The following is a 20,694-nucleotide window of genomic DNA, read 5'->3' on the forward strand; positions in this document are numbered from 1 at the left end:
TTTTGGGGCTTGAGAGGCCTTTTTTATTTGCCAGAATCCTACACCCTAACACTTATGGATGGCTGTTTTCAGAGGCGATGCTCAAATGGCTGAGCTTAGATCTAAACTATCAATTACATCAAGCGTTAAAGCTGATACTTTTGTCACAAAATCAGCGGGAAATTGTTTTATCGTTTTACCCACATCGTCCAGATCTCTCATGAGCCCTGGGGCGTTTATTTTAGGATTTTTATTGGGTATTATTGTCCATCCCTTCGTTTTTTCACTTTCTCAGGCTGAGGAGACAGATAGATCTAAAAGCATTGGTGGATTTTTTCTGCACTTGGGTTACAAGAGTTTATAAATGGTCACCTCCGTTCAATACCCACATATTTTCTGGTATGAGCTAGTTATCATTTCTGGTATGTGATGTCATTTGCTTAGTTAAAAGATCAAAATCCCTTCAGGAGTTGGCTCCATGAAAAGAGTGGTTCCACGCTCTAGGAAATTGGTAGTTCGAGAACTTTTGGAACCAAGAGAATTGGAAGAGCGCTAAGGGATAAGTCAAACACAGTCGGATTACCTATTTGCTGTTTTCAAACTGATTGATTCATGACCTCAGAATTGTTCTCAGTCAGGCAGTGAACATAAAAGCAATTTGTTTTACTAGGACCAAATCATCGACCTTCCAAATATTTCACCTTAAAAAAAAACATACACTATATTGAGGATTAATATTACTTTTTGCACTTGCTAGAGTCATCACTCATTAATCACTGTATTACAATTTAAGCGAAAAGGCAGAGTTCGGTAATTACAACACTCCAGATATAAAAATCTTTCTTCGTGATGTTTTGAAGGTTCCTACATCCGTAATTCACAATATTGCATTATTTTCCAAAAAAAATGACAAAACAACTATACTAATCTGATTGCTTAATATGACATGCATGCCCAATTTGAATTTTCATCAATAGTTAAACCCAAAAACCTAATCTTCTTTTCAGCCCATCCTCCAAGTAAATGTTGGCATAAACCTCAATTTAGAGGGGTTCCATTTTAGGACCCAACCCTGTAGCTTTCGATTTTGTTTACACATTAACTCGTACTGTGTATGACGATTTAGAGCCCAGTTATGTTTATTTGTCGCCTCAAGGATGACGACAAGGGCATCTGAAGTGTGAACGATGTATGTTGTAGTTGTCGTATCTAAATACTATTAATCCTAGTGCGATAGGTTATCGCCCTTTATTGATCCTAAAATGGTGCAAAAGGAGATTCAAAAAATATTTCTAAAAAAGAAAGAAATTCAGGTGGTTCAGTACGGAGGTTTTGAGAAAACGTTATTCAAGTTCCGGGAAGGAAACATTTTTCTTCTTTACATGGATAGGCTGAACTAGCCCTCTAGGGTGAACCATGAGTGGAGACATCCACGGTTATAACAAAGTCTTTCAAATGAACTCAGATCTTATGTTATTGCTCCATAATAATTTAAATATTTAGTCATCTTTCTTTTGATTATCAAAAGACTCTGCCACTTCTTTACACGAGAGCCCTGCGGTGTTGACCTGATGTTCCTTAATTTCTCCCGGCCAATCTCGACAATAGTCGACACAGGATCCACATTCTCGCACATAACCTGTCCCATAATGTTGTCCATCAGGTGTACTGAGAAATACGTCTTCGTTCCGGATCATGTCCCATTTTTGGATCTCGGTTAAAACCACGTGGTATCCCGAGCAAGTGCATCGATTCAGTTCCACTTTCATGACGCAAGTCTTCCCATCTTGAGCGCAATCTTCAGTGCAGAACCGGGTCTCATTGCCCATGGGAGAACAAGGCTTGGACCGATCAATCGTGGGAGGGTGAAATTGGGTCCTAGACATTGGGCCTGTGGCTTAATTAAATGTGACTGAGAGCAATCTATGCATAACTTACTCGACTAGCAGTCTGTTTTCCAAAGAATTTCCCAACTCTTGATTTAAAGCTGATCCAATGTTAGTTTGATTTACTTCCAGCGCTCTTGAAGATCCATTATGTTTTTCTATTGAGTTCGTTACATCAGATATTGTCGTAGTGGACTTGTCATCTGAGGTTCCATGTGGAGTCTTTGTCGTTTGATTTGTATTTGGAGTTTCAATATAATTTTCGTAGTCATTCGATGGTGCCAATGTGGCTTTTTGGTGCTTGGGATGGTGATGTGTGTTTTTAGGCTTTGGTCTGTGGACCACTCTGTCTTGTTCGGGGAGGCTTTCGTCGCTTCCCAATCTCTCAATGTTTTCTTGGTACTCAACAGCTAGTGTAGGTGGAGAATCCTCCACGAGCATCTGTCCAAGATCTTGCTCATCGTTGTAGTACGTTAATTCTTGGAGGGAATCGTCGGTGGAACGTCGATCTCGAACAAGGTCACCCACATCATCATAGATGTTGTACAGATAAGGATCATAGTACTCTTCTGCAGCATTTGGTCGAGCAATTACTCTTTCAGAGAACAAAGCTTTGTCTTTGTAGGAAGGATTATTGTAATCTTCCAATGTGTCCTCGGAATAAGCCACCTCCAAATATTCTTCTCGAGCCTTGACAGCTTCTGGACTGGCAGAATATTGCTCTGAAACTGACTCCTCACTTGATGCCTCCTCAGTCTCATCTATTTCTTCACTACTTTCTTCTAGAGTATCGTAGTCAACAATTTTCTTCATGCTGACCGTTGAATTCGTTGTTTCTCCAGAATTGACCCTCATTTCATCTGAAATTTTAAGGTTGGGTGATTTTTCTTATAACTTGCGGAAATATGTTTTTTTGTCACCTGAGTATTCCTCCGAGATTTCTTCCGTTTCCTCCTCACTGTAATCGGTTTGTGCTTCCGGAGTGGTCACGGTAGTTGAGGTGAATATCAAAGTACTCATATCCGTAACGGAGGTTTGATTCAAAGCTTCAGATTCGTTGGTGCAATGGAAGCTTATTTTCTTCCAACCGGATTTGAGCTTCTTTTTATTGGACTCTGGGACCTTTTTACAAGTCTCGACACAAGATTTGCAAAGCTACAATAAAGGCATGTTTGTTTCAAGTTATTGCACTTCAACAAAGTTAACCCATTACTTCTCATCTACCCCAGAAATGGAATCAAATCCACTAGTTTGGGTAAGAACAATTCCAGTTTCCAAGTCGTAAACGATTTTGTCCTTGAGCTCCATCTTCATGCCACTACACGAACATCGCTTAACATCGGTGATTGTTGAGCAAATCCTTGAATTGTCCCTTTCGGAGATTTTATGGCATTTGAAGGTGCATTGACGGTGAAGTACGCCGCTATTTGGGCACTCCAACTCATCGGCTGTCCACCCTTCTCTGTGCGTGGTAAATTTAGCTAAAAGAGTACTAAACATGGTTCAATAAGTTATTAAATCTCACTTTTTCGTGTCGACGATGCCCTTTTTCTCGGTCTCTTGACGATGGACATGTGTCTTATTCGAGGCGGAATGTTCCATCTTCGTTTCGACCTTTTTCGTTGAGTTTGAATTTTGCATATGGTGCTTGTCATATTCTTTGGCAATAACTTCATGTCCCAAAGGTAATCCGAATGCCAAACAGACCAGGATGATCTTAAAATGAACTCCTCGAGCCGGTTTCGTCGTCATTTTGACTGACTCTGAAGCAATAAATTTGTTGTGTCACCAAGTTTACAAGAGGAACACGAGTGACAAAGTGCCTCTGTTGTTTCAGTCATGATTTACATCACCAAAGTCGGTCTTGGCATTGCAGCAGTTTTTTTACTTTTTCGTCTTAGTCCGAATCAAGCATCAAGGTAATCTTAAAAACCTATAACTTTCTACATGTGATCAAGTGGTGTGGTGAGGATAATTGTATGGCATGTTTTTTTGCATAAGCCAAATGTGCACCAAATGTGCACAAGTTTGCTAATGAATTGCCAAACAAATTAGATTAAGATGACTTGATCACATATTGACTTTAACCTGTCTCTGAAGCGATTCCCTATATAGATAAAACTAGCATGCATGTTTTGTTACAGCAAAGGGTAGTGCTTCAGAAATCTTAATCGAAGGTCCAGAACTCGATCCCCAAATGGAAAGTTGATGTTATAAACAGTTTTCATTCTGTTAACTTTCATGTCCACTTGGAAATGAAGTTCAAAGTAAGGACAACTTCATCTTGTAATGAAACCCTACAAATGTTATCAAATCTAACAAAAATCTAAAGATGGGCAGTTATCCAATTAAATACATTATTCATAAACACTTTACCCTATCCTTAAAAGGTATGAAAAAGTTAAACGCCGTCAGAGGCCTAAAAAGCTTTTCCTTGTCTATTTGGCAGCGACCATGTGATCAGTCGTTGCGACAAATTTGGCTCCACATCTGTCGTCTGTCATGATCAATGCGACTTCGAGAACAATCGCTGTTGGCAAAAGACATTGATCGACAAATGTGCATGCAATGGGTTTGTGTCCAAGTTGGCTGAGATTGGCATCTTCCATCTGAATGGTACGTAAGCGGGCATTCGAGATCCCAAGGAAACTTTTATCCGACATCATTTGCCCTAGCAGGTGCTCGAATCTCCGCTGAAGGCTTTGGGTTCATCAACGAATGCCAGTCTTGTGCCAGACGATGTTCCAATATTCGAGATCTGGAGCCCACCAGGAAGAGCCAGTCCACTCGACGTCGATATGTGATGGAGGAGAGGAAAACAAACGAATGCCAAAACAGTGGCCAACCCCACTCATTGAATTTGATCCCACCTACCTCGTCAAGACAGTTCTTGTCTGGAACACAAGATCCATTGGAGGCTGTGGAGTAAAGATGACCTCAATTGAGATGTGGCAACATTTCTCACGTATCCTTTTGCACCTAGAATCGAACCCGCTGTTGAGGTCATTGGCGAGTGCTCTAATTTTGGAGACATGACCCAATTATGCGTGGAACATTGTCCCTCGAATGGGTTGACCTGTAGCATGTCCGTTAACATTGATGCCTGTACTTGCTCTGGACGGCTTATCAAGGTTCATGAAGTGGCCAAATATGACATGACTACGTGAGTTTCAATTTCTTTGAAGAGGCTACAAGGGGGTTTACATTTGATTTATGATTTAATCGCAGGAAGAAGCAGATTTTTGGCCAAACTGCCTTCGCAAATGCGAGGCATTCCCGAGTTTGTGGCGATTGTGTGGAGTTCTGCGAGTTTCGTCCAGGGGAAACCAATAGATATCTGGTGAATACAAATATCACAACTTGTTACAAAAGCCTTTGAGAGTGCGAAGAGTTCGAGTATGTAAATATTTATTATCAATGGTTCAAGTGAACACCATTACAAGAGAGTTTATGGAGGATGACAGTTTTGAACATGAATAGTAGAATTGTCGATATAATGTGGAAAGAGAAATAGAGATCTGATAGAAATGATAATTATGCACGTAATCATTTCGCGTTACGGGTTCTTAGGGCGCAACAAGCGCTTCAAAGTAGGACTTCAAATGGTTAAAAGTTAGAATTTTCCACGCTTGAGAGGGATCAGCATTCCCATTTGATCACGAGAGTCGACCTCGGTTGAGAAACACAGGATCCAATGAGGCCACTTTGGCCGTCAAGAAGGCGTGCATGTAGAACAATAAATCCTGGAGCTTAGGACAAATCAATACCTAGAACGAGAAAGAAGGATGCTTCATTGGTCCAGACATGTCGTTCCAATTCGAGTGATCGTTTCAGAATAGAATATATTTGAGCTATGCCGAATAGGGGATGGGTTTAGATGCTAATCAGAACTTTTTGAGTCCTTTGCCGATTTAGTGGACGTGGTCGACATTTCTTTCAGAATCCTCGTCTGGAAAGTTTCTTTGTAGTTGGCGTGGGCCTTGAATCCCCAAAGAGCTTGACGGTGATGGATCTATAGTTAGAGGCCGGCAGAATTTCAATACCTTCGCGAGGTTATGAAGTCCTACCAGGAATTAGTGGGCGGGAAGAAAGCAATATTATTGTGTACTTTCATAGCCAATGACTGTGAGTGGATTGAGAACGCGTAAAATAGGCTATGTCAAAAGTACGAATTGGATAAAAAACGAGCAATAAATTCTAGCTACATTTTGGTCTCTTCCTGAGTGTTCTTTTACTTTTTATGTAGGCTTGAAAGTTTGAAAAAAGACAACCCTTCAATTTATCAGGAGGGGCACCTTTGAAAGCATCTAGGCTAAGTTTTGAGATTATATCGGAAGTTTACCTGTTCCACGAGTTCTCTTGTTCCTGGTGGATCCACAAATTCCAGTTTTAGAGTGGAGTTTCCATCGTCTGAAGAGCTCTTGAGTTGTGAAAAGGCGTAGATGAAATGGTAATTGGGCGAGGCAAAGGATTTCAATAGGAAACCGTCAGTCCAATCTATGGTGAAGGCGGCAGGGAGATTCTTGTGGACCACATGGAACGTCTTGGACTAGAACATAAAATGCACACCGGTTACTCCATGACGTTCATTCATCTCGTTTCCATGCGGAAGACATGGCTGACTAGAGAGTATTGGAACGGATGAGGTAAGAGTACAAGATCCACGGAAGAGATGGGCTTATTTGGTACTCCATCGTGTCGAGAAGGTTCTCATTGCAAGAAAAAGTTGTTTCGCCTAATGTAATTACAACATGATGGAGAAGGCCGAAGAAAAGGCTGACAGGAAGGAGGCGCCAAGGAACAATATTGGAAGATATTCTTCCATGGACTCCTTAACAGAGGCTTTCACCTTGGCTGGTCTTGTGTCAGCAGTGCTAAGCAATCACTTTAACATAAGAAAGAAAAGTATGACCATTTGCTCGGGAACTCGCAATTGATCACTGTACGGAGTGCCCAATTTATGGCCGGATCCAGGAGTCTCGAGATCTCACGAGCAAACTTGGCTAGCTAGCAAATCCCATTTCTCACCCCAAGATCTGCGATGGTGAAGCACACGGCCCGATGCCAAGCACTCTCCAGCCTGAGAAGATCCGCTCTGGTTTCCATGGAGAAATATCTCGATTCACCACCCGTGGTTTGGATCAGAAAGCAATGTTGTCGCTCATCCACATTCTCACTCTCCTTGATGATGCGGAACATGGCCTCATACGTTTTGTACCCTTGAACGTGGGATCCGTTCCAGTCCTTGGCCTCAATCTGGAATGCAAACAGAACCTCAATGGCATATTTGAGAGTTGTAACTCAATTGACCATGCAACCGATGTACGTATATTAGGTGGTGCTCATGAGTCATGACAATGGGGCCTTTACTTCACTGGGATTGACCAGAAGTGGGACGAGTAGTTCCACGTCGAGAGGTCATGGGCCCAGGGGTTTTCGTTGATCTATAACCATCTAAGCTCTTTAAGTCAAGGGCTCTGCTGAGCCAAAACAAGATGATCCATCCTAGGATTGATGAATGTTTCAGTTGGCCTTTGTTAAGGGGCTTCGAAAGTAGGACAACATCAGATCCAAGCCTTTGTCCCAATTCCCTTCGGTACACAAGGAGAGAGAAGGAGAGAGCATTGAGCAGACCATTAGCATGTCCCACCTGCTCGTTGCTATTGATGGAAATTATCACGGACGTGTTTGCCGTGTTCAAATTGTTCGCCTTCTATCTCTGTGAGTATTTATATATCAACTGGGACCAGCTGCAAGATCAGATATTTGCAGCGAATCTTGGTGCACACGTTGCCGATGCATATGAAGGGTTGAAAAGCTTGTCTGGTTCGTGTCATCAAAATGCAGTTCCCAAATTGCTTCCCGCAAAAACAAACTTTTTGGAGCGAGCGGTCGCCATTAACGGGTGAAATATTACCAGGAAGACGTGGCAGGGATCATTTCAAGGGGAGCTGCCACATCGCAGAAAAGTTCATTAGGCCCACGAGTTGGTCGAGGCTTGCCACTAGCTACCAAACAAAGCCCTCCAGAGGATCAAGTTGAAATTCGCACGAGCCTTGTCACAAGAAGAATGATGGATGAGCCCCTCGGGATGAGAAGAAAATACTGGGACAAAACCGGCTGAAAGGGGATTAATTTCACTAATGCTTTGTTAAGCTAGGACTGCTGGACTTTAGGGGGCACGCCTGACAACATATTATGTTCTATGTTATCAAAGCAAGGCTACCAAGAATAGGGGTGGATGGTGGCTCCGAAACCTTCTTACCGGTGGCTTATCGAAGACGCAGACATGGATCCCTTTTAATGCGAAGAAACGAGGGGTCCAGTTTTGCCAGGGTTGATTGCTATTCAACACACCCTCAGCCACCCAACCCATGTATGAGATCTGTTCATTTGAGGAGAGTTGACGGTTAAGTAAAGCAGCCTGAAATAAGGAATTGTTATACGTAGATGACATGTGCTTTGTAGGATTATCATGGAAAGTAAGGTTCGTTCGTTGATTATGCCACAACTCAGATAGAAATTACCCGTCTTGCAACATGTGAATGGATAATCTTAGATTGTACCTCCCTCCACTGTATTCAAAAGGTTGATATATGTGTTGGCTAACTTACACTTGAACTTCGATTTAACGATATTGTCTGTCAACGGAGAGAATGTAACGTTAAATCGAGACTTACCATGAAGTAAATACAGTATTTGGTAAGCAGCAAAAAATGTCGTTCAATCGAAGTTCGCCTGTATGTTCTGCAGTTTAACAAAGAAGGCAAACTTTCCTGAGCCTTAGCCATTTCGTTACAGTAAATATATAGCAAAAGCAAATTCAAGGAGAGTAGAATGAAGAATGTCCTTGAGCATACATACGTACACAGCATACCGCCAGCGAAAAATTGTGTGAACTTTTGGTTTCCCAAGGACTGCCAGAATTTGTTTTGATTAATAGCCTCTCCAAAGACAATTAGTCTTAACCTCTTTCTAGGTATGAAACTGTGGCCATTTTGACAAAGCCATTTAACGGACAGAGGGCAACTGACAAGGGTCCTCGGTCGTCTCTGTGAGATTCGCAAAGAAAAGAACTTGTGGGTCATTTTTCACTTCAAAATATTATCCTTCATAGTCTTTGCAATCCAGCTTACTCCACAAATGACATCTTCATTGCTAACTTTATCACTTCCAAGAAAAACGGAATCCCAAAGCCCCTACCAGGCCCACCTTCCCTTCAAAGCCTCTCCTCTCTTGAGGGCTCCCTTTTGCTTACATGCCAAGGCGGTAAAAGGAAGTACATTCAAGCATGAACCCCTAAACGGGGACACGAAGGTTAAAAATGAACAAGTTTGATTCGTGTCAATGTATTGTAATTGTCTTGGCAATTGCATATTTAAAATTTCAGCTCAATGGAGGTCAATATATATACCCTCTTAAAGCGCAGTAAACTAAAGTTCATAAAATGAATGATTTAGCCTTCACCTGGTTATCAATTACCACAAGAGCGCAAGCTCATTCATGTTGTGTAGAGTTATCTAGTGAGCCTTGAGAGGTCATAACTTTTTTATTAAGTTACTCGATTGAGCTGAAAACTAGAACACGTAATCACAACGACTTGGGGTTAGTCTCATAAAAAGCGTAATACCTGTACTCAGTTCCGAACTGTTAAGTCTCAACTTTAGCAACCATGTCCTTTATCCAGTGGTTCATGACTCAAGCAAGCCATTCATGCTTGCATTCATCACGAGAGAAAGAGTGGAAACGTTAAAGAGAGGAGAGAAAAATCTCGAGTTCCCTTTCCTTTTACCCGTTTTATCGTGATGTTTTCTCTCTCCTCTATTGAGGCGATGGATGGTTTAGAGTGGTGCCATGTTCCCAAAAAGGCGGAAGTCCTTGAGGGACAAAAGTGAGGATGTAACATCCCAATTCGAAGACATCAAGCCATGTCAACAATTCAAGGCATTTACTAAGAAACATCTTTGAGGATAAAGTGAAGCAAAACCAATGCTAGCCAAGGAGAAGGCGTTAAAGGGACCAAAGCCTTGTAATGAAATAACAGCTGAAAATCGGTAGAATTCGGCCGTTCCAAGTTGCGGAATGAATTGCGAGGAGAAAAAGCGGAATAAAAATCCTATTGAATACAGAGCCGATGCATATGAAATGCCAGCAACCACTGGAAGCTCTTGAAAATCCACTCGTGAAAGCGAGCTATCGGAACCATAACAGAGAATTGCAGTGGGCTGTATCCTCCTTTTCAATGATTTATCGGGGATTTCCTGTTTAATGCTTCTTTTTTTCCTTTCTCACCATGCTATCCAACATCACGTTACAATACTTTTTTTACAATGCTAAGGTTAGAGGTTATGTCTTACCTTGACATTGGTTAGTGCAATGATATAATCCGAGATTAGCTTGATCCAATGCGAGAGGACAGCTAAATCTGGACTGTGAACCACCCCAGTATGAGATCCATTCATCCCACGGACTTCAAACGAATTGGGGCGAATTTTGTCGGTTCCGAAGATATAGCGAGTGATGTAAGCCATCATCAAAGGAACTGGAACGAAAGATAGAACCGTCCCTTTATTTTCACCATTCCAGTGCCTAGATCCCATATCCGAGCGTTGGGACACGTGATCCCAAAGTAGTAAATGCCCTGGGAAAGTAATTGGTCGGGTTTAGAACACTTTAAAAAGCCTACCATCAGCTTAATCGATTTTTTTGTTCGTGTTCCCCCAATTCTTGTCTATTTCATTGGAACAACTTTTATGATTGAAAATGTGGGTCATTAATGCTCTACTTGTTCCTAGACTCCGAGTGCTTGTTTTGCTCTTTGGTAAGAAACCAATGATTATCCACTGTACTATGTCAATCCTTGGTGTTCTTTGAGACAAGAAGTCTGTTTATTGGAGTTGTCTTTCCCGAATTTATCTTGACAAGAAGTCGGATGGAAAGCTAAGATTCCCCAGGGACCAAACGTATGGACAGTCCGTTTGAATTATGGTCGGAACAAACATTTGTGTACCAGACTCAACTACAAAACGTAGACAACACTCTATTGTCAGTGTTCCATTTTTCCCAAGCTCGGAGAACCATTTTTCTATTAGTAGGCTCCACAACTGAGACGAGACCATATTGCTCTGGAACTTGTTTTGAATCTTGGAACTGATAGCGTCTACTTTCGCAATGTCAAAAATGTGCATCAATCAGAATTTTAGCTGCCCATAAAAAGTGAGAACGTTTTTCTAGCACTTCTCTCAAGTGACATTTAAATGGCTCACTGTACATTTACATAGGATACAAACGTATCTAATCTTAGTCTGCTTACCCTCGACCACATCGACCCACTTTCGCTTGACTCTCGGTATACCGTTCCAACTGAGGGATCCATCGGAACCTACCGAGCACGGCGAGTCAATCACGGGTGTACTTCCACAAGAGGTTCCACGGATCCTGGAATCACATTGAGCTGTTGACGAGGAAGAGGAGGATGCATTGAAAGGTGGCAAGAATTTCTGATGCGGGTGCTGTTGAGACTGTGAGGTGGTGGAGGCTGACGGAATCGACGGTGTCCTCTCGTCCCTTGGTTCCAGACCGGATGCGGGTGCAGAGGTAGCATTATTGCTGTTCCCATCCACAAGATCTTAAAAAGAAGGGGGAAACACACTTCATAAAGCATGCTTGGTATGAAACCCCGCCATGTTGTTCTGTGCTGTACAACGTGGAGGAAGCATCTGACATCTCAAGCCTTTGCAGATATTGAACATTTGGTGCTTCCCTAAGGAATATCTGCATTTGATCCAAGATTCAGTGGGCATCGCAACTCATCCTAATGCATTTGAAGCAAAAAAAAAATATGCACACCCCCAAGGGACCCCTGCTCTTAACGACAGGTTCGAATCCCAAAGCCACCCACAAAGTCCCCAAATTGACGCTCCCAGGGCCCCTGACATGTGCCATATGAGGCCTAATTCGAAGCCAGAGATTCTTACCCATGTTTTGTTCCTGCTCCGGGATTAGTTGTCGAACACCTTTGAGAAGGAATGGAGCCGCCGATCGGTAATGCTTGACCGTGAGAATGACCTCGGGGCCGGCATTGCGAAGAATATTGATGGCCTCATCATGGGTCACATTGGCTAAAGACATTTGATTCACTAGAATGGAAAATTAAGTCAATGGGATTGAAGGCGGTAAACTTAAAAGCCCGAAACTCTCTTCAATTGGCTCAACGTGAGGCCTATCCGGCCATTATTCAAGACATTGAAGGTTGTAGGCAGTGGTGCTTTAAGAGGGCACGTCCCATAAATTGTAAGCGTGCCTAGCTGAAAAATAGCTTTAATACCAAACTACTGGAATGAACACATTTGTTTTGAGAAGGAAAAGAACGACGACGGAAATGCGTGACTGAGTGTTCACCTGACACCTTCTAGATGAGGGAGATGATAAATGTTTCAGTCCTGTACTGTACACTTATTGTAAGTTGTGTGTTGGGCCCCCTCCATCGTAGGTTAAGCTTTGTTCCAAATTGCAGTTCCAAAAGCAAGTTTTGTTGTTGTGACAAAGTTTATTGGGGGCCTTGGTCCAAGCTTTTGTTGGCCACTTTCAAAAGTTAAACCATCCCCCAATATGCCACAACTTTTGTCAAGCCTTCCTCTCACAGATCTGACGTGTGCCTTGTGGGCGAACGGAAAAGCCCCAAGGCCCATTCTGAAACGATTTACCTTGAGCATCTTGAACAAATCAGACATCCCAAAAAGTAATGCTCCGATCCAAGATAAATGACCTTCAGTGTCTATCATAGCTTGACCCAAGAACTTGTGTCGCTCTGACTTGGATGAGACAAAGTCCGGAAAGTAAGGAACGTGACAAGAATGAATTCTTGTTCAGCTTTTCTTATTGCTATGATGCTCACGGGTTTCTAGTCTACAGTTGGTGAGGAATTTACCAACTAGGATGAAGAAAAGTAGCGAGAAATTATGTTCAATTTTCAAATCTCGCCTATACCGCTTGAACAAAAGCGGCCAAGGCCACCCAAGGCCGTTCATAGATGGCCTTCATTGCTTGCATACAAATTAATCGAAGGTGACTATGCACCATTGAACATTAAAGGTTGCCCTTCGGCTTGAATGGAGATCCTATCACACGGCTCTGACTCGATCGATCATACAATGTCAGGAACAAGTTCTCAATATCCCTGAAATTTTGGTCAAAAAATCTCAATCGTGTCCTCCTTTTATGCATGCACTCAAAATGACCACAAAGATCTATATTGGGTCCCTTTTTCATCTTCAGTGTGAGTGCATCCCTCTCACCTTTGATAATGGCATCCCCTATGTAAGGATGGTCATCGTCCTCGTTTCGGCAAACTTTCGAGATTAGAACTGGTAGATTGTGATCCGATCCACCCTTGACGCTGATGCCGAGACTTCCATCCAGTTGTCGCTTCAATCGCAAGGTTCTTTTCTGAAACAAAGAGACATCCAAGTTAATGCAAAGATAATGAAAATGGCGGATAAGGTTGGTTGGGCGGGCAAGGCCAGGATGTGCCAGATCGAGCACCAAGATGTTGAGTAGCCACATTTGGAATCGAGCTTTTTATCTCGAACCGGGTCGGTCTGTATCTCTGTTTTTCCATTGGTTGTAATCCGTTCCCTGGGGCGAAGCAAAGTAACAAAAGTTTCGAGGGCCTTTTCTCATTTTATCCGAGCAGAGCTCTAAGCCAAGTTGTCAGTAGTGTCAGGTTCCACCTTCCACTTCAAGAAGGCTATTGAGTCTCTGACGAAAAAAAGGAGCACAACGTGACAAGGTCGAAACTTAAAGAGATCTTTACCGAATCAGAGGAACTCCGGGAGGAACAATCCAGGATGTCTATCCGGGCAAATTGCCAATTATGTCGAGGATGTTTGATGGAAATATTTGCTTTTTTAACAGTGCTTGGGGTTTTTGTATTCCACTCTTGTCTATGCATCATCAAGGGGAACGGGAAAGTTCGTTGCAACCTCCCATTTCTAGAGAGGCTTTTGACGTGAAGTGCAATGAAACGAAAGTCAATTTCGGTTCTTAAGATGCTCGAAATTTTGGCACAATCTAATCGAGAACAAGGCCCAGAGAGTCGGATTAAAGTTGCCTGGAACTCAAGGTCGATTCGAGGGCAACACAGGCTTTTTTGAGAAAAATTGGACGCTGCAATGAAATAGTTTCTATTGGACCCAGTTTTGCCATCAGAAGAAGCTTGTATTATACTTAGGATCATACTTTGTCTTCCAGAAAATCGATAGTACAACAAAAGATTCCAAGGAAAAACCGAGCATTTACAGCATGATTTTTTTAACAATGAATAGTTACCGATCTAGCTTCCACCCTACAGTAATGCATCCCAAAAGGCAAAAAAAGTCCTATCTATTTTGTTTCTTCCAGGGACCTTCATTGTCTCCTCCAGTCCCTATACAGCGTCCCTATAATGGGATTTGTCTGTGGAAAACCTGCATAAAGCTTTCTAGGCAAGCTCGTTTGCCAGCTGCGTTTGGGGGGAGGATGTTAATTTACGCGAGATACACTAATGATATGTTGGTCGACACGAGGGGAAATGATTGCGATGGGAATTCCAAGATCAAGCCTATTCATCTTGACTCATGTGGATCTCAAAAGTCCTCGCTCCACATACTCCAATCCAGACATGAATAACATGCAATCCGCGTTATGGTTTAAGAACCCTCCATAAGAGATCCATTACAAGGCATAAGAAACACCAGCCCAACTAACAACGATTGCCCCGTTGTAGATAATAGTAATGGGAATTCAAGACTCACAACACCCAAGCTTTGTCGTTCATGGAAACAGAAGTAGTTAAAAAAGGAGGATATGTTAGTGGCAAGACTGATTCATCTCCTGAATACCTAATGCCCGCTCCCGTCAGGATGTCTTGCTTTTTTTTGCTCGTGCCAGACAAGGAACATGCAACCCAAGCAATGTTCAAGGCGTCCTTCCAATGATCGTACACTGTGACCACAAAGTCTATGATCCATCGAAGGAACACAGTGTCTTGTCTTGCTTTCAAATATAAGGTCAAATTTGGTATGTCTAAACTTGTGGGAGAGCTTAGGCAAAAACTAATGGTTTATTTTTGTCATTGTTAAAGTACGCTTGTTCTTGACCTAATTCATCTTCTCTGGTAATTTATATGTTGGATGTTGCTCAGCTTTACATCTTCTAAATCAACGAGCAGCAAGGAAAAAGTCAGTTTTAATGGCCTTGGAAGAAAGAACATTGACTTGGGAGATCCTAAATTTGAATGGCAATCGTCCCTTTTTCGGCCATCTTTTTGATCGCTAGATATAGAGCTAATGTAACGGATCAGGTTGCCTTTGTAAAATACAACGACAAAAGTATGTCCAGTTATCAAGTGCAACCCCTTTCCACTCCCAATGGCTTTAATGCTTTGATTAGTTTGTATACATTGGGGGAAAATCGGGTTATTAAAAAAAATGTCAAAAAAATGCTTTCGCCGTTCGTTAGTTAATATAATGTAAAAAGAAGCAAGAACTTTGCGATCACATTGTACGTCTGAGACACTTGGTAAGAAACCTAGCAAAGCTCTTGGGAGCTTTAAGTGGGAGATTGGTTGGGCTGTACTCCATGGGGAACTTAGAGATCTTGTGTAGCACCTCTTGAGAAACTGCTTCCATTGTGTTTTATTACCTGCGACTTGATGCTCCACAGAAAATTGCGTGGGTGTAAAATAAATCCTCATGTCTGGCTTTTGATCCACCTTCCAATAGCAGATTCACCATCTCTTGTAAATTCATCTTGTAATTTGCTGAAAATTTCCCCGTTGGGTCCAATAAAGGTTTTGGATTTCCATGTTCCTAGTCCCACAACTGATCGATTGGGTGGCTCTAACGTGCCGAAAGCTCATATATCTCAAGAACTCATAAACTAGATCAGAGATCAAATATTGGAACAACTTGAAGAAACCTGATCCTTAATGGTTCATCAAAGCCTTTGAGGACTTTTCCTTTCGTTTCACAACTTGGAGGAGCTAGGAAATAGGATCTTGAAACTCAAAATTGTTCCCAATTTCGGTGCTCTAACTTGTGCGCCAAACAACTTTCAAGTTACAAATTACTCATTGCTGATTTTTTGAGCTGCCCTTAAAGCTCATGTTTCTGTGATAAGAAACAGAAAATCCTGCTTCACGTACGCACGTTTTGCCAAAGACTGTTACGAAACTTGATGCAAATAAGATCCCAAGAGGGCTGTCAAGAGCATCTGTTCCACTCGTCCTTAATGGCTCCGAAATATAAGGGTTGGCAATGAATGTAGAAGCACAACTGCCCACAATCCCGTATTCAAGGCATCCAATTTCTAAAACTGGGGCAAGACTCTGGAACTCATTCTCGTTCATCAGATTAAGCTATTAAGCCTCTGTCTGGTGGGCATTTATGGACCCAAACGTTGTGAAAATGGGGCCAGGATCAAGAGTGCCAAAACTAAATGTGATGAAGGGGTCACGATGAAGAAAAAGATAAGTTTCTCCACTAAAACAGGTTGGACAAAGAGAAACACGGGGCAGAAAAGTAAACTTTGGTCGTTGACCAATCCAAGGTTTGGGGGGTTAGAAGATGCTTGGTAGCCAGATAAGGGCACGAAAAGTTATGAACTTCAGCTCTTTCTTTCATCATGGTGAACAAAGGATTCGACAATGGTCTTGGCTCATTCAGGCTTAATCACGGATGTGGGAGGGCAAAAACAACACCCAGCCATCCTGGATTCCATGCTGCTCGTACTGCTGCTAATACTCTGTTGATTCAGACTTGGCAGAAAACCGTCCGGTGGAAATGTGGAGCAAAAATAATCGTCCATTCCCATTCAATTTCGGTCCATTGGGCAGGAAATTCCAGGGCTCTTTTTACACTCGAGGGACTGGGGGAAATTGTAATGTGTTTTTCCCTCTCCAAAAATGAGTAGGGCCGCGAAATGTTGGGGGAAAACAGGATATGAAGCATCCGAACTCCCTTGTCTCGTTTTAATGAGAGAGAAAATGGAAACTTGAGGGGCGTGTTCTAGATTTTTTGTGGCTGGTTTTCTTATCGCTTTAGAGGGAGTAATCTCTCTACACCACCAATACGTAAATGAGATATCATTGTTACATGTTTATGGAATGATTAAAAACATTATGAAGTTTATTTGTGGCACTCCTTTCCCTTATCGTAGCTTTAAGATAGACGGCATGTTGTCGATAGTATTAAAAAAATATTATTATTCCTGTGACATAAATGATTCGTTAAAATGGGGAAAACATTGTTTGAATATTAACATGATATGATCACCTGTTCATTCCTGCCCCCCCCCCAAAAAAAAAAATCGGCCAATATTTTTCTGCATTGTATCGTTGTGCATCAACTGAATCCAGTTACAAAGGCCAAAGGAGAATGAATATATTGGACAACGTTCCTTCCCATATTCTCCGGTAGATTATCGCCTTTCAATTTCCTTTCTTGAATGGTCCAATACCACTTTCGTCTCCCCTCAGTTGTCCATTTGTAATATGTTGTCGGACAAGTGCTCCTTTTACTTTACAACGTTTTCCCAAGGTTCCTATTATGACCCAATTTGGGCGAACTATAAAACAGCTCTCCACTCCCAGAACTCAAAATGGCTCTTCTTGAAGTACTTGGATAAAGGAAGCAGCTCTCCAAAACGAAAGAAACTTCACGGATTTTACTGTCGATGTTCCAGGCTTAAACCACTTTTTCACTCAAATTTTTACTGACTGGGGCTTAAGCGAGTTCATCAAGGAACAACACAGCTCAATGGTAGTAGATGAAAAAGTATGAAAAGACATTGCTGGCAGAAAAATGCACTTCTTAAAGACCATTGCCATTCTCATCTCGGCCCAGGGATTGTACTGGATGAAAATAAAGTATTCTCACATTTCTCTTAGCCCTGGAGAAGTCCATGTGGAATTCTGGCTTTCTGCCAACATTTCATTCGCTCAGAGATGTCATTTTTATGTCCGGATTTAGAACAATATGCGCATAAATAAGATTATGAACTGGAATTATATTGAATCGGAGCAACTCTCACCAAATGGACATCGTGTCGGTGCATAATCAAGACCCAAGTGACATCGACTTGTTTGAACTATCAAGTATTAACCGGAATTGAGCTCAAAGCGTGCACATGTACAATGTTATTATTCATTCATACTCAATCACAACGTTTGAACGTTTGCCTCTTTACAGGGTCACCAGTAAATGAAGGGATTATATATCATGCTCAACTTAATTTCAGTATTCTGAGAAAATCGTGTTTTTTTAGATTGGAGTGCATGTGAACAAATGGATTGTCTTCTTATATTCAATTGTTCAAAGAAAATCAGTCAAAGAAAGGGCTCACCCGGCTCATCAACTAGCCCTCTCAATGACAAATTTGTTCCAAAATTAGCGGAAGAACTTTCGATGATCGATATTGATTCCCAAGACTATCGATCGTTTTATCAAGACCAAATAAGTGGTCGGTATCCAATCATAAAGCCATTTCAGCAGGGTTGAGACCGCGTATCTACAGATCAAGATATTTGACGATTTGATTGATAAGTTGGAAAACGTTTTAATGCTTTGATGAAGACCCAAACTATGGAGGATTTGGGGTGGGGGCCTTTTGAGGGGAGCCAATTGGGGGCCTAATAAATGATTCAAAATTTTAGCTCCCCCCCCCCCAACTACAGGTTACCCGTTATAGTAAGGCTTACTTAATACGTATGACCATATCCAAGTCAAAGTCCGGGAGAACTTCAGCCCCATTTAAAACTTGAAAGCTGAGGCTTGGTTGGCCCATTTCTACCTCGAGAACTTTCGTTATGAAGTGCTCGTGGCGCCAAACCAATTATTCTTACAACCTCATTACAAATTGTTCAGTCTCAGGCCAACCAAAACCTCGACTTTCGCCTGAGCCACAATTCCTTTTACTATCGGCAAAGGACACAAATTAATGTATTTATTGGTCTAGCCCCAAATCCTTTGCCCTTTTCTCCAACACTTACTTTAGTACTGCAGGTCCCCGATTTGAACCATACCAATGACCAATAGGAGGCTGGTTCAAAGTGGAGGAACAAATAATGACCTTGTGGCATTGTCTTGTAATTGTACACAAATCAAGCCCAGATTCAAAGCTCGACCCACAATGCGGATAATCATTGCTTCGTTCGTGCTTCATGGCATGTTGCCAGGGTCTGGTCTCTGGTTTGGTATTTACGCAAGAAAAAAAGAGCCCATTGGTGCTAGGCTCGAGGCTTTATCATCGGCGATTATCTTTCCGTATGCTTCGTTAAACCGTGATTAATGCTACACACAAGGAGGCCAATGGGGCTAATGCCACTTTGATTGAGAGCGAAAATGAGGGTCTGGCTTACCTTGTTATCCCTGGGGTAGGTATCGTCATCATCTGGAAAGATGAATTCCTCCTTTTGCAGAACCAAATACTCGGGACAGACCTTCAATCTGGCGGGCTGAGGGCGGCACTTTCCATCGCTCACATTCACTATCCGTAATGGTATTGCTGGAATGGAAGGATGGAAAGACGTTCTTTTTTTTTTTTTTTTTTTTTTTTTTTGAAATAGCGCAACTTCAACCAACGGCTTGTTAGTAGAGAGGGAAATGAGGATCCAGCCAACTCTGAATCTCGTTTTTTGGTCTCTCGCAAATTGGGGTCCTTTTCAAGGCCACTGGTTCCAGGGATTCCATCTTCCCATTTGTTCCATCTGGGCATGTGAACTATTGGGTGGGTTTGAGAGGCAGCATGAAAGTCCTATCTGCACTCGCCACTAGCTCAGTGAGTGGAAGAAGTACTCCACATATTGTATTACTACATACCCGTGCATTGACTGTGGCTTCACCTCAAAACCATGAGAAGACCCTTCAGTGTTTTCTCATTGTTCCAAGTTTTTTTTAACAAAGAACTGGAAAACTGATGGAGCTCAATGGATCGATCCAAAGCTCGCATTTGGGCTCTTATTATCATCATCGCTTTTTATTGCCACAGTACGAGACTCTATTTGAGTACCAAAAAGGAGCCCAGATGAAAGCAAGCGATCAATTAACCACATATCAAGCAAAAAAGAAGGCGAGTCGTTTTTGTTCGAGAATCTCGTTCTCTTCCAGTAACTCGAGTTAAACCCTCGAAAGTAGGGGGAAAATCGAATCCAGCATGGGAGGCGAGTGCTATGGCGAGTCTCTAGTTCCATTTCGGTGCCTTTCCGCATTAATTCTTGTCACGAGATCTAGTGCACTGGGGTCCAACTTTGGAGGTGGTTTCGGATACCACCCCAAAGAGGCATTCTTCTAATGATCAAGTTGGGGGGGCTGCAAAACCACTTCATCCTTTCCGTTCGAGTTCAAGTTTACATATTCTTCAATAAGCAATATCTTGCTTCATCAATCCTTAAGAACTCTTCAAGAACAGAAATGGCACCTTGGAAGGTCAGAAAAGTCAGTTCTTGGCCGATACAGACAAATACTGACATTACAAATTTTAAATTTTCTTTTCTTTGCTTCTTAACTGCTGTGACCTGAGGTTGGAAAAGTGAAATTCGTTCCCATGGAGAAGAAGTTCAAGAAGTTTTTGAGCACAAACGGACTAAATTGAAGATTCTCAATCCAAAGTTTTGATACGAGTGCGTGTACAATTCAGATTCAGTGCCGCCATCTCATTGTGAAAATGACATTTTATGACTCAATATCGAGACATTAAGTGGTTTCTTCTTAGTGAAACGTCGTTTTGATTTTGCTTCCAGAGTTTTTTGAATGTTTAGAGACTGGTCTACAAGTTACTAATTTCGACCAAA

The 20,694-nt window shown here is 42.0% G+C and overlaps 3 protein-coding genes across 3 annotated transcripts; 1 reads left to right on the top strand and 2 right to left on the bottom strand.

Moving 5' to 3' along the window:
- Positions 1-1,435: 1,435 nt before the first annotated feature.
- LOC131883649 (uncharacterized) lies at positions 1,436-3,646 on the bottom strand. Its single transcript, XM_059231162.1, has 5 exons — positions 3,391-3,646; positions 3,090-3,327; positions 2,786-3,020; positions 1,918-2,725; positions 1,436-1,857 (listed from the first exon to the last, which is right to left on the bottom strand). Exons 1-5 carry the CDS (start codon positions 3,615-3,617, stop codon positions 1,479-1,481), a joined length of 1,887 nt encoding a protein of 628 aa, XP_059087145.1. The 5' UTR covers positions 3,618-3,646; the 3' UTR covers positions 1,436-1,478.
- Position 3,647: 1 nt separating this feature from the next.
- On the top strand, positions 3,648-5,399 carry LOC131883651 (uncharacterized). The gene is made up of 5 exons (XM_059231164.1): positions 3,648-3,784; positions 4,315-4,481; positions 4,544-4,790; positions 4,849-5,028; positions 5,094-5,399. Exons 1-5 carry the CDS (start codon positions 3,705-3,707, stop codon positions 5,242-5,244), a joined length of 825 nt encoding a protein of 274 aa, XP_059087147.1. The 5' UTR covers positions 3,648-3,704; the 3' UTR covers positions 5,245-5,399.
- Positions 5,400-5,484: 85 nt separating this feature from the next.
- Positions 5,485-19,750, bottom strand: LOC131883650 (gamma-1-syntrophin-like). The gene is made up of 10 exons (XM_059231163.1): positions 19,487-19,750; positions 19,264-19,409; positions 13,163-13,313; positions 11,843-12,004; positions 11,179-11,493; positions 10,223-10,407; positions 8,131-8,289; positions 6,894-7,121; positions 6,208-6,414; positions 5,485-5,632 (listed from the first exon to the last, which is right to left on the bottom strand). The coding sequence occupies exons 1-10, from the start codon at positions 19,617-19,619 to the stop codon at positions 5,522-5,524; spliced, it is 1,797 nt and encodes a 598-aa protein (XP_059087146.1). The 5' UTR covers positions 19,620-19,750; the 3' UTR covers positions 5,485-5,521.
- Between the last annotated feature and the right edge of the window lie 944 nt (positions 19,751-20,694).

Source organism: Tigriopus californicus, chromosome 7 (genome assembly GCF_007210705.1).
Source record: "Tigriopus californicus strain San Diego chromosome 7, Tcal_SD_v2.1, whole genome shotgun sequence".
Classification (NCBI taxonomy): Eukaryota; Metazoa; Arthropoda; class Copepoda; order Harpacticoida; family Harpacticidae; genus Tigriopus; species Tigriopus californicus.